At 48.3% G+C, this 12,888-nt stretch overlaps 1 protein-coding gene across 1 annotated transcript in view; it reads left to right on the top strand.

Annotated features, from left to right (window-relative positions):
• Window positions 1-11,059, top strand: part of LOC135885375 (zinc finger protein 436-like) — a 38,543-nt gene extending 27,484 nt beyond the window's left edge. Inside the window, 5 exon segments of the mRNA XM_065413044.1 lie at window positions 2,225-2,387; window positions 3,569-3,682; window positions 3,801-3,970; window positions 10,558-10,627; window positions 10,800-11,059. Coding sequence (XP_065269116.1) covers window positions 2,225-2,387; window positions 3,569-3,682; window positions 3,801-3,970; window positions 10,558-10,627; window positions 10,800-11,059 — 777 coding nt within the window.
• The last annotated feature ends 1,829 nt before the right edge of the window (window positions 11,060-12,888 follow it).

Here is a 12,888-nt window from a genome sequence, read left to right as displayed (position 1 = left end):
ATACGCAGACGCAGAATACGCAGCTGCGTAGGGTACCACGAAATTTGGGGCACCAAATTTCCCCAAATTTCATGGTGCCCTAGGCAGCTGCATGCTGCATACGCGCAGCACCAGCTCTGGTGGCCAGCCCCATCCCCTGGCTGCGCCCACTGAGAGGGGCTGGACCGTCCCTAGGGAGCTGTGGGGCCTGGGACAACTCCCTTTGCCCCTGCTCCGCCCCTGGCCCGCCCCCATTCCACCCCTTCCCCACAAGCCTCTTCCCCCAGCGATGGACACAGCCCGGAGGATTAGCAGGGGGCCTGCGCCGGCAGCAGGGGTCAGGCCCGACCCCGCACTCACTGGAAGTGGCAGGAAGTGGAGCAACCTGGTCCCAGCCTGCTCCACTCCACCAGCTCCCAGCCGCGTTGCTCCGCTTCCCGCTGCCAGTGAGTGCGGGGGGCGTCCTTTCCCCAAAGCCCTCACCCAAGCGACATGGCTGGGGTTGGTTCGCTCTGCTTCCTGCTGCCGGTGCCAGGCCCCCTGCTAATCCCCTGGGCCCCATGTGGGGCCCCCCAAAGCGGCCCCCCACAGCTCCTGCCTCCGCGGCCCTGCAGCCCTTGAGCGTGATGCCCTCCCCCCCCCCCCCACGGAGGGGCCAGATCCCCCCTGGGAGGGGCCAGACCTCCCCTCGGGAGGGGGGAGCAGGTGCTCTGGCTGTGTAGGGCACCATAATTTATAGGGACAGGTCTGGCAAACTCCCAAGGAGAAATTTGCTGAACGCAAAAAAAAAAAAAGCATAAGACCCACATTGTCAGAAAGCTCTCGGTGGGAGGGCTCACACAGATACATGGGGCATCTCTGGTGCAGTGGCCACAGCGTGTCCTCTTGAGCTACCCAATTCGCTTGAGAAGAGATTGCTGGACATGCTCCTTTTTTAAAACAGCCTTAGGGTATGGGTATCCTGCAAGGGAATCCCAGGTTTAGTGGGCCTCGAGGCTGCCAGCCCTGGGTTTCAAAGCCCACACTTGAGCATCTACACTCATTGGTGACCTTAGGCTAAGCATTTTTGAGCCACGCTGAATACCTGGGCTCCAGTGTCCACACGGCAGTTTGCAGGTCTGAGTCCAACCAACCATATCCCAGCCTGCCTGTTCCTCTCCATTTGCCGTGGAGCCTTCTCTCTTTATTGCACGTGGTTGTTGGGCTTCTCCAAAATGACAACCAGACAATCATCATGGAAACGCGTCCTCGTGGCCTGCTGGTGTGTTCACGGGCTGCTGAGGTACAACAGGCAATACGAGCGGAGCTGCCTGCAAGCAGACATAAAACAGAACATTATTGTCTCCGCGATTTAAGAAAACAATACAGCTCGGTGCATGAGCTCAGAGAAAAGGACTTGTGGAAACTCAAAGAGAAATAGGATCTTTTGTAAAACTGAACTTCTGTCTAGTGTGAGAGCGACGCTTCCGGTCCCAGGGGCTCCATGGACACAACTGGGTAATTGCAGTGGAAAGGGGGCACCGAGCATGGTAACTTGAAAAATCACAATTTTGCTCAAAATGACAGAATATTTTGAGCTCTGGGGGAAGGGAGCCCATGTAGGAGCCTTGACCTACTCCCTAGGCCTTCTCTGTCATTTCAAGCGTTCCACATTTTGTAGGACACAACAATTCTTGTTCTTCCGGAATGGCAAAGAGAGGCTTTATGGCCTTTGGTGGCAAGCCAGCTGTGTATGCCACACAAGTATTCAAATGTGTGGTGACTTAGCAGCACATCCATAAGGAAAATGGGCCGATCCGCTGCTGGGGACACCCTGGAAATTATACCCTTCCCGGAAATGTGAATCTCGATTTTCAGTTCCTGATAGGGGAAGAGTTTTCAGCACCTGGGATTAGGGCAGTATTCATGTGGGAATCAGTGTTCACATCTGCATGCCTCACAGCCTCCCCATGGCGTCGAATACAGGCATGTATGACTAAATGCAAACACATAAGCCACTAGGGACTCACAAGGAACACCCAACCCCTTGGCCATATTTCAGACAAATGATTTTGTCACCAGCAGACTCCATTTAGCTAGAATGGGCTACGTTTGTAAAGGGGCTACTTTCCAGCTCCTACCCCATACAGTTCCCTGTTTACAGGTGGCTCGCTACACAGCTGGGCTTGGGCGGAGCAGTGTCCTGACAGAGAAGGCGATATCAGGGTCTTGTTTGTAACACCCAGGGGTGGCTCTATGTTTTTAGCCGCCACAAGCACAGCAGCCAGGCGGCTTTCGGCGGCACACCTGCGGGCGGTCCGCTGGTCACACAGATTCGGCGGCATGCCTGCAGGAGGTCTGCCGGTGCCGCGCCTTCGGCGTACCCACCGCCGAATTGCCGCCAAAACCGCGGCACCGTCGGACCTCCCGTAGGCATGCCGCCGAAGGCAGCCTGACTGCCGCCCTCACGGCAACCGGCAGGCTGGCCCCCGCGGCTTGCCGCCCCAGGCACGCGCTTGGTGCACTGGTGCCTGGAGCCACCCCTGGTAACACCCCAGAACGTCATAGCAAGAAGATGAGTTCGTAGTAAAGCTTCATTTTTAACAGCTTGTTTCACTGTTTATGCTTCCCGGTCTCTGGTGTGAATTGCGCGTGGGGGTGGGGGGGGTTGCTAAGCTGTTCTGGTGGTGGTGGAAGTAAAGGGAGGGGGGTGCTCCAGGAAATGGGGGTGCTAGCAATCGGGGGCGGGGGACACTGTTAGTCAGGGGCTCCTGGGAGGCGGGAGCACGGAACGCTTGGAATTGTGGGGTGGAAGATGGTTGGGGATCATGACATTTGGGACACCTGGTAGCAAGCAGGGCTGCAAGACATGGGAAAGGAGGAGCCAATAGGAGCGAGTGTTTCTGGGGCCCCAGGACAAGGAGAGGGCTGAGAGCAGTGGGAGAAAGAGGAGTGGGTGTATTAGTGAGCGACAGGGCTAGCTCAACCTCTGTCCCCTTCCTGGTCTCTTTGAGCCCCCTGCCCCGCTGGCTATCAGGCCTAGTGCCTGTCCCTCTCCTGGAGTGGGATTCTGCAATTCTCCTCTTCCTCAACCAGAGGAACTAGAGTCAGTTGCTCCTGAATTACAGCATCTCATTCCCCAGCCTTCTCCACCCCCTGGGGATTTTCATGGACCCTCCCATTACACCTGACTCACTAGATTCCCTAATGCCACAACATGGGCTTTCCTAACACCTAATACACCTGGGTACCATGCTCCCTCCTATTGCTTCATCCTCTGACCCCCGCCAGCCCATGCTCACTGTTCCCAGCTTCCCTGGGACGCTGTGTTTTTCTCTTGATCTCCCTGTCTCAGAAAGAAGCAGGTGGTTTCCCTGGAGTTACATTCTGTGTGTTTTAGGGCCCCATTTGGGGATGATTGTCGGGCTGTATGTTTTCCCAGCAGAGAGGGGGTTAGTTAAATCCCTCCTCAAGCGGAATGTCCTACACATCTGAGCATCTGTGGCACTAGCCTCAGCCTATTGCTACTTTAAAATGGGCTGGGGCTAAAACAATAATGTTCTGGTCAGAAATCTCCCATGAACCCACCTGATTTCCTTTCCCCGTACAGAGTTTCCAGTTTTCACACTTGCTGTGATCTCTCCCCTGGAACAAGACAAAGAGCCGAGGGTCCCAGATCTCCACGATTCAGAGGAACGAGAGATCCTGAAAGGTGCCTGCATAGGTGAGGAATCATGAAATCAATTCAAAACCTGTTACTTCTGGCAGCAGGCAGTGCACCACCCCTACGCCGAACCCTCCCTCCGTGGTAATAGGTAACCGTTATGCTCTTCTTGATACAGGAGAGAAGGAATCACCCCCTACAGCAGAGGAGGAGAAGCCTCATACCCCTAAGGCTGGGAAGTCTGCTGCCATCACTGCGAATAGGAAACGTACGGTAGTGGTGGTCGGAGACTCTCTGCTGAGGGGGACGGAGGCGCCCATCTGTCGCCCAGACATTTCATCTCGAGAGGTATGCTGCCTGCCGGGGGCCTGTATCCGAGACGTTACGGAGGCATTGTCAAGGATTATCCAGCCCTCTGACTACTACCCCATGCTACTCATCCATGTGGGCACAAATGATACTGCGAGGTGTGACACTGAGCGGATCAAGAGTGACTACAGCGCTCTGGGAGTACGGGTGAAGGAGTTTGGAGCGCAGGTGGTATTCTCTTAGATTCTTCCTGTCACAGATAGGGGCCCGGGCAGAGACAGGTGCATCGTGGAGGTGAATGCCTGGATGCGAAGATAGTGTCACCAGGAGGGCTTTGGCTTCCTCGACCACGGGATGCTATTACAGGAAGGACTGCTAGGCAGAGATGGCATTCACCTTTCGAGGAGGGGAAAGACCCTATTTGAACACAGACTGGCTAACCTAGTGAGGAGGGCTTTAAACTAGGTTCGACGGGGACAGGTGAGCAAAGTCCACAGGTAAGTGGGGAACATGGAGATTTGGGAGATGGGTCGGAAATAGGAGGGAGTGTGGGCTATAATGGCAGAGAGAAAGGAGGGTCAGGGCAAAACTGGGAGGCAAGATCAAATCAGTATCTTAGATGCCTATATACAAATGCGAGAAGTATGGGTAATAAGCAGGAAGAACTGGACGTGCTAATAAATAAATACAACGATGACATTGTTGGCATCACTGAAACTTGGTGGGATAATACACATGATTGGAATGTTGGTGTGGATGGATACAGCTTGCTCAGGAAGGATAGACAGGGGGAAAAGGGAGGAGGTGTTGCCTTATATATTAAAAATGTACACACTTGGACTGAGATGGAGATGGACATAGGAGTTGGAAGTGTTGAGAGTCTCTGGGTTAGGCTAAAAGGGGTAAAAAAACAAGGGTGATGTCATGCTAGGAGTCTACTACAGGCCACCTAACCAGGTGGAAGAGGTGGATGAGGCTTTTTTAAACAACTAAGAAAATCATCCAAAACCCAAGATTTGGTGGTAATGGGGGACTTCAACTATCCAGATATATGTTGGGAAAATAACACAGCGGGGCACAGACTATCCAATAAGTTCTTGGACTGCATTGCAGACAACTTTTTATTTCAAAAGGTTGAAAAAGCTACTAGGGGGGAAGCTGTTCTAGATTTGATTTTAACAAATAGGGCAGAACTCGTTGAGAATTTGAAAATAGAAGGCAGTTTGCGTGAAAGTGATCATGAAATCATAGAGTTCACAATTCTAAGGAAGGGTAGAAGGGAGTACAGCAAAATAGAGACAATGGATTTCAGGAAGGCGGATTTTGGTAAGCTCAGAGAGCTGATAGGTAAGGTCCCATGGGAATCAAGACTGAGGGGAAAAGCAACTGAGGAGAGTTGGCAGTTTTTCAAAGGGACACTATTAAGGGCCCAAAAGCAAGCTATTCCGCTGGGTAGGAAAGATAGGAAATGTGGCAAAAAGCTCCTTGGCTTAACCACAAGATCTTGCATGATCTAAAAAATAAAAAGGAATCTTTTAAAAAATGGAAACTAGGACAGATTACAAAGGATGAATATAGGCAAACAACACAGGAATGCAGGGGCAAGATTAGAAAGGCAAAGGCACAAAATGAGCTCAAACTAGCTACAGGAATAAAGGAAAACAAGAAGACTTTTTATCAATACATTAGAAGCAAGAGAAAGACCAAGGACAGGGTAGGTCCAACTGCTCAGTGAGGAGGGAGAAACAGTAACAGGAAACTTGGAAATGGCAGAGATGCTTAATGACTTCTTTGTTTCGGTCTTCACTGAGAAGTCTGAAGGAATGCCTAACATAGTGAATGCTAATGGGAAGGGGGTAGGTTTAGAAGATAAAATAAAAAAAGACCACGTTAAAAATCACTTAGAAAAGTTAGATGCCTGCAAGTCACCAGGGCCTGATGAAATGGATCCTAGAATACTCAAGGAGCTATAGAGGAGGTATCTTTGGAAAATCATGGGAGACAGGACAGATTCCAGAAGACTGGAAAAGGGCAAATATAGTGCCCATCTATAAAAAGGGAAATAAAAACAACCCAGGAAACTACAGACCAGTTAGTTTAACTTCTGTGCCAGGAAAGATAATGGAGCAAGTAATTAAGGAAATCATCTGCAAACACTTGGAAGGTGGTAAGGTAATAGGGAATAGCCAGCATGGATTTGTAAAGAACAAATCATGTCAAACCAATCTGATAGCTTCCTTTGATAGGATAACGAGTCTTGTGGATAAGGGAGAAGTGGTGGATGTGGTATACCTAGACTTTAATAAGGCATTTGATACGGTCTTGCATGATATTCTTATCGATAAACTTGGCAAATACAACTTAGATGGGGCATAAGGTGGGTGCATAACTGGCTGGATGACTGTATTCAGAGAGTAGTTATTAATGATTCCCAATCCTGCTGGAAAGGTATAACAAGTGGGGTTCTGCAGGGGTCTGTTTTGGGACCGGCTCTGTTCAATATCTTCATCAACGACTTAGATATTGGCATAGAAAGTACGCTTATTAAGTTTGCAGATGATACCAAACTGGGAGGGATTCCAACTGCTTTGGAGGATATGGTCATAATTCAAAATGATTTGGAGAAATTGGAGAAATGGTCTGAGGGAAAACAGGATGTAGTTTAATAAAGACAAATGCAAAGTGCTCCACTTAGGAAGGAACAATCAGTTTCACACATACAGAATGGGAAGAGACTGTCTAGGAAGGAGTACGGCAGAAAGGGATCTAGGGATTATAGTGGAACACAAGCTAAATATGAGTCAACAGTGTGATGCTGTTGCAAAAAAAGCAAACATGATTCTGGGATGCATTAACAGGTGTGTTGTGAGCAAGACACGAGAAGCCATTCTTCCGCTCTACTCTGCGCTGATTAGACCTCAACTGAAGTATTGTGTCCAGTTCTGGGCACCGCATTTCAAGAAAGATGTGGAGAAATTGGAGAGGGTCCAGAGAAGAGCAACAAGAATGATTAAAGGTCTTGAGAACATGATCTATGAAGGAAGGCTGAAAGAATTGGGTTTGTTTAGTTTGGAAAAGAGAAGACTGACAGAGGGGACATGATAGCAGTTTTCAGGTATCTAAAAGGGTGTCATAAGGAGGAGGGAGAAAACTTGTTCATCTTAGCCTCTAAGGATAGAACAAGAAGCAATGGACTTAAACTGCAGCAAGGGAGGTTTAGGTTGGACATTAGGAAAAAGTTCCTAACTGTCAGGGTGGTTAAACACTGGAATAAATTGCCTATGGAGGTTGTGGAATCTCCATCTCTGGAGATATTTAAGAGTAGGTTAGATAAATGTCTATCAGGGATGGTCTAGACAGTATTTGGTCCTGCCATGCGGGCAGGGGACTGGACTTGATGACCTCTCGAGGTCCCTTCCAGTCCTAGAATCTATGAATCTATGAGAGTCTGAAGGGAACTGCTGGGATACTCGACAAAGACCTTGTGGGTTCGCCACGTTCAGGATTGTCCCCAGAGGGTTCGTAGCCTCAGCGCAGATGTCGCTCATGACGGCCTACCCATTCTGAGTGACACCTGGCAGTAGCTCCCTCCTTGTCCTTCCTTCCCCCTGAGTGTTTGGATGGGATCATAGAATAATAGTCAGCAGAAGAGGAGAATGAGGGGAGATTTGATAGTTGCTTTCAACTCCCTGAAAGGAGGTTTCAAAGAGGATGGATCTAGACTGTTCTCAGTGGTAGCAGATCACAGAACAAGGAGTAATGGTCTCAAGTTGCAGTGTGGGAGGTTTAGGTTGGACATTAGAAAAAAACTTTTTCACTAGGAGGGTGGTGAAGCACTGGAATGGGTTCCCTAGGGAGGTGGTGGAATCTCCATCCTTAGAGGTTTTTAAGGCCCGTCTAGACAAAGCCCTGGCTGGGATGATTTAGTTGGGGATTGGTCCTGCTTTGAGCAAGGGGTTGGACTAGATACCTCCTGAGGTCCCTTCCAACCCCAATATTCTATGATTCTGTGATTCTACCTGGGACGGGACCAAATCAGATAATCAAACATTCCGATAACCGGGAGAACGGGAAAGTGCGAGGGTGCAGCACCATCTAGTGGCCACAGGAGAAATTGCCGGCTTCTGGACCTGTGTGCACTGGTGGTTCGGTTAACATAGAAAGCTGCAATCCATCGGTGATCTTCCAGAAAACACCATCCTGGCCACTGTGGACGTAGAAGCCCTCTACACCAACATTCCACACAAAGATGGACTACAAGCCATCAGGAATAGTATCCCCGATAATATCACGGCAAACCTGGTGGCTGAACTTTGTGACTTTGTCCTCACCCACAACTATTTCACATTTGCGACAATATATACCTTCAAGTCAGCGGCACTGCTATGGGTACCCGCATGGCCCCACAGTATGCCAACATTTTTATGGCTGACTTAGAACAACGCTTCCTTAGCTCTCGTCCCCTAACGCCCCTACTCTACTTGCGCTACATTGATGACATCTTCATCATCTGGACCCATGGTAAAGAAGCCCTCGAGGAATTCCACCATGATTTTAACAATTTCCATCCCACCATCAACCTCAGCCTAGACCAATCCACACAAGCGGTCCATTTCCTAGACACTACTGTGCTAATAAGTGATGGTCACATAAACACCACCCTATATCGGAAACCTACTGACCGCTATACTTACCTATATGCCTCCAGCTTCCATCCAGGACACACCACACGATCCATTGTCTACAGCCAAGCTCTAAGATACAACCGCATTTGCTCCGATCCCTCAGACAGAGACAAACACCTACAAGATCTCTATCAAGCATTCTTAAAACTACAATACCCACCTGCTGAAGTGAAAAAACAGATTGGCAGAGCCAGAAGAGTACCCAGAAGTCACCTACTACAGGACAGGCCCAACAAAGAAAATAACAGAACACCACTAGCCGTCACCTTCAGCCCCCAACTAAAACCTCTCCAGCGCATCATCAAAGATCTACAACCTATCCTGAAAAATGATCCCTCACTCTCACAGATCTTGGGAGACACCCAGACCTCGCTTACAGACAGCCCCCCAACCTGAAGCAAATACTCACCAGCAACCGCACACCATACAACATAAACACTAACCCAGGAACCTATCCTTGCAACAAAGCCCGATGCCAACTCTGTCCACATATCTATTCAAGTGACACCATCATAGGACCTAATCACATCAGCCACGCCATCAGGGGCTCGTTCACCTGCACATCTACCAACGTGATATATGCCATCATGTGCCAGCAATGCCCCCACCATATACATTGGCCAAACCAGACAGTCTCTACGCAAAAGAATAAATGGACACAAATCTGACATCAGGAATCATAACATTCAAAAACCAGTGGGAGAACAGTTCAACCTCTCTAACCACTCAGTGACAGACTTGAAGGTGGCAATTTTGCAACAAAAAAACTTCAAAAACAGACTTCAAAGAGAGACTGCTGAACTTGAATTAATATGCAAATTAGATACAATTAACTTAGGTTTAAACAGAGACTGGGAATGGTTGGGTCATTACACTAATTGAATCTATTTCCCCATGTTAAGTTACCCTCACACCTTCTATGGGTCATCTCGATTATCACTTCAAAAGTTTTTTTTCTCCTGCTGGTGATAGCTCATCTCAATTGATTGGCCTCTTACAGTTGGTATGGCTACTTCCACCTTTTCATGTTCTCTGTATGTATAAATATCTTCTTTCTGTGTGTTCCATTCTATGCATCCGATGAAGTAGGCTGTAGCCCATGAAAGCTTATGCTCAAATAAATGTGTTAGTCTCTAAGGTGCCACAAGTACTCCTGTTCTTTTTATAGGAAGCTGCATAAGGCAAGGTTGGGAAAACGGGGTTCTGCTCCACTACATCATAATCTGTACAGTGGAGTCGCATCTTACGTGGGGGTTAGGTTCTAAAGTCAGCGTGTAAGGCGAAAATCGCGTATAGTCAAATTACCCTTGAAAATCCCTTAAATCATCCATAAAGTACAGTATACTGTACATGGTTTTGTGTATACAGTAATATGTATAAATGTATAATGTATACAGTAATGTACAGTATATAATAAAGAGTACATATGCAAAATATAATTTTACAGTACTGTATTTTTAATTACAGGGGGTAATTACAGGGGGTCGTCAGGGCTTGATAGGAGACGGAGGTGACAGAGAGCTTGGGTGATGGAAAGCGAGTCGTAGACGAAGTGGTTGGCTCTGGTTCAGCTTGAGAAGTTGATTGCATAGGCTCATCTGCTGCTGGTTGTTTTTCCTTGAAAAACATGGTGACTGTCAACTGTCGCTGTTGTCTCTTGAGCTGCTCAAACATTTCTTGATATGGTCTCAAATCGTCCGTAATACTATGTGTGATTTTGAGGCTTCGTTCCATAGAGGGATCATACTCAGAAATTAAATCATTCAAGTGTTTCGCTGCTTGGAACACTTCAGCAAATTTATGAAGATTCCAACTTGCTGGCTCTTCCTGTTCATCGTCATCATCTTCGTCTTCCGTAGACGATTTTATCAGTTCCTCTAACTCTTCGTTAGTCAATGTTTCTCTATGGCTCTCAATTAATTCTTCAATTTCTTCCTCAAGGATGTCGACGAAGCCATCACCACCCACTTGCCTGGCCTCCTGAACAATGCGTTTCACTTCTTTGTCAATGGTCGGGAAACCCTTAAAATCATTCACACATTCTTTCCATAGGTTTTGCCAACATGCATTGACTGTTTCAGGCTTGATTGCATCCATTGCCTGTTTAATATAAGTGATGCAATCGGCAATGTTGAAGGACTTCCAACACTCCATCACATTAAGATTGGGATCGGCTTCCATAGCGCTACGTATCCGTGAGAACGTAAGCCTCGTGTACGTGGCCTTGAAACAGCGAAGCACGCCTTGGGTCGAGAGGTTGGAGGATGGAGGTGGTATTGGGGGGGAGAAAGACGACTTCAATGTCGTTATGTGCAAACTGGAGTGCCGCAGGGTGGCCAAGAGCATTGTCTACGATCAGCAACACTTTAAAGTCAAGTCCTTTCTCTTTGAGGTACCGCTTGACCTCCGGAATGAAACACTTGTGGAACCAATCCAGAAATAATACTGCCGTCACCCAAGCATTTGATTGCCAGAACACAGGCAGGAGATTTTTGTTCTTGCCTTTTAGGGCATGGGGATTTGCAGCCCAGTAGAGCAAGCCCGGCTTTATTAAATGCTCAGCCGCATTGCCACAAAACAACACAGTCACATAGTCTTTAGCTGCTTTGAAACCAGGGGCTTGTCTTTCTGATTTCAAAATGTAAGTGTGGTTGGGCATTTTTTTCCAGAAGAGCCTAGTCTCGTCAGCATTAAAAACTTGTTCCGGATGATAGCTCTTTTCTTCTATGATTTTCTTTAATTGTTCGGGGTAGGCTTTTGCTGCCTCTTCATTGGCAGATGCAGCTTCACCAGTAGTCTGCACGTTTTTGAGGTTGAAGCGGTTCCTAAAACTGTTAAGCCAACCTTGGCTGGCTTTGAATTCTTTCTCATCAGAAGGCTGTCCCTCTTTGGCGGGAGGTTTGAACAGCGCATAGAAGCTAAGAGCCTTTTCTAGCAACGTGTTGCCATCGATAGGCACACATTTATGGTTCATGTCTTCCAGCCATAAGTTTAATGCCTTTTCAGTCTTCACTGAAGTCTTATCACGCACCTGGCTCGTCACCTTAGCAGTTATTGGAGCACTTGATTCCACGGCTTGACAAATTTCTCTCTCTCGAATCTTGATGGCACGGATGCTAGATTAGTTGAGGCCATATTTACGCGCCACATTGGAGACTGACATACTGTCTCTCAGTAAATCCAACACAGCAAGTTTTTCCTCCAGCGTTGGAACAGATCGCTGTTTCTTCAGTTGAGCACCAGATGAAGTAGTTGGCTTGCGTTTAGGGGCCATGTTGTACAAAAAATACGTATCTTTAAACACTAGAATCACACTCAGCGCGGCGAGATGCTTACACTATGAGAGTCATGCGGGAACTGAGACCGACTGAGGGAACAGCAGATTCACGTCTCCCATCTCACGCTCACTCCGGGGCATATGCTCATTGGGTGGAATGGTGGGTGGAATCGCCTGCACTATTTACAGCTATCTTGTTGTTTTTCTTTTTTTTTGCTGAGCGCGTATAGTTGAATTCGCGTAAGTTAAATGCACGTATGATGCGACTCACCTGTAATGACTCAACCCGATAGGACACCTCCTGTGCTACACTGCTACTGGTGACCCTCTCAAACAGGTCCCCGCAGTTCCCCAGCCTCCCCCTACCAGGAGGCAGGTATGAGAGGCTTGTTATCCCTAACCGACAGAGGGAGAACCGAAGGCTGAGAAAGGCGAAGGGCCTTGTCTTACATCACACAGCCTGTCAGGGCAGAGTTGGGAACAGGACCCGGGTGTCCTGACTTTCAAACTAACCATCAGTCTGGAGTTTCACACACTGAATGATCAGAACAAAGTGACCTCGAACGAGCTACAGACCAACCACCATTCACAGTGATTATTCAGCAAGTGTTGTAGAAGCACTAGCACGTCAGAGAGAACCAGGACCGGCTCAGAGGCAATCCATGGTGAGAAGGAAGGAGAACAATTCACCAGGCAGATGATTGGTTCTGGCTTATTTGCTGGGCCTTAAAAGAGAACAACAAAGTCCTGAGTCTCCTCCCTGTCACTAGATCCCCTGCTCAGCCAATCAGCATTGAGACTCTGGTGGGAGGCTGAGGGTTCCCCAGACGGCCCAGGGATGGCTCAGGTCACCAGTGAGGATCGCTCTCAGAGCAGTCTTCCTGTCCCATCTCTTTGGGAGGGCCTCCCTCCACGAGGGCTAGAGAGCAGCCCCCTCCTCGCCAGTGGAAGGAGGGAAGTAGGAAAAAGGGAAACCAAAAAAGACAAACCCCAAT

Source organism: Emys orbicularis, chromosome 11 (assembly GCF_028017835.1).
Source record: "Emys orbicularis isolate rEmyOrb1 chromosome 11, rEmyOrb1.hap1, whole genome shotgun sequence".
In the NCBI taxonomy this organism is placed as follows: Eukaryota; Metazoa; Chordata; order Testudines; family Emydidae; genus Emys; species Emys orbicularis.
Note: the sequence above shows the minus strand (reverse complement) of the source record. Positions and strands in the feature narration are given on the sequence as shown.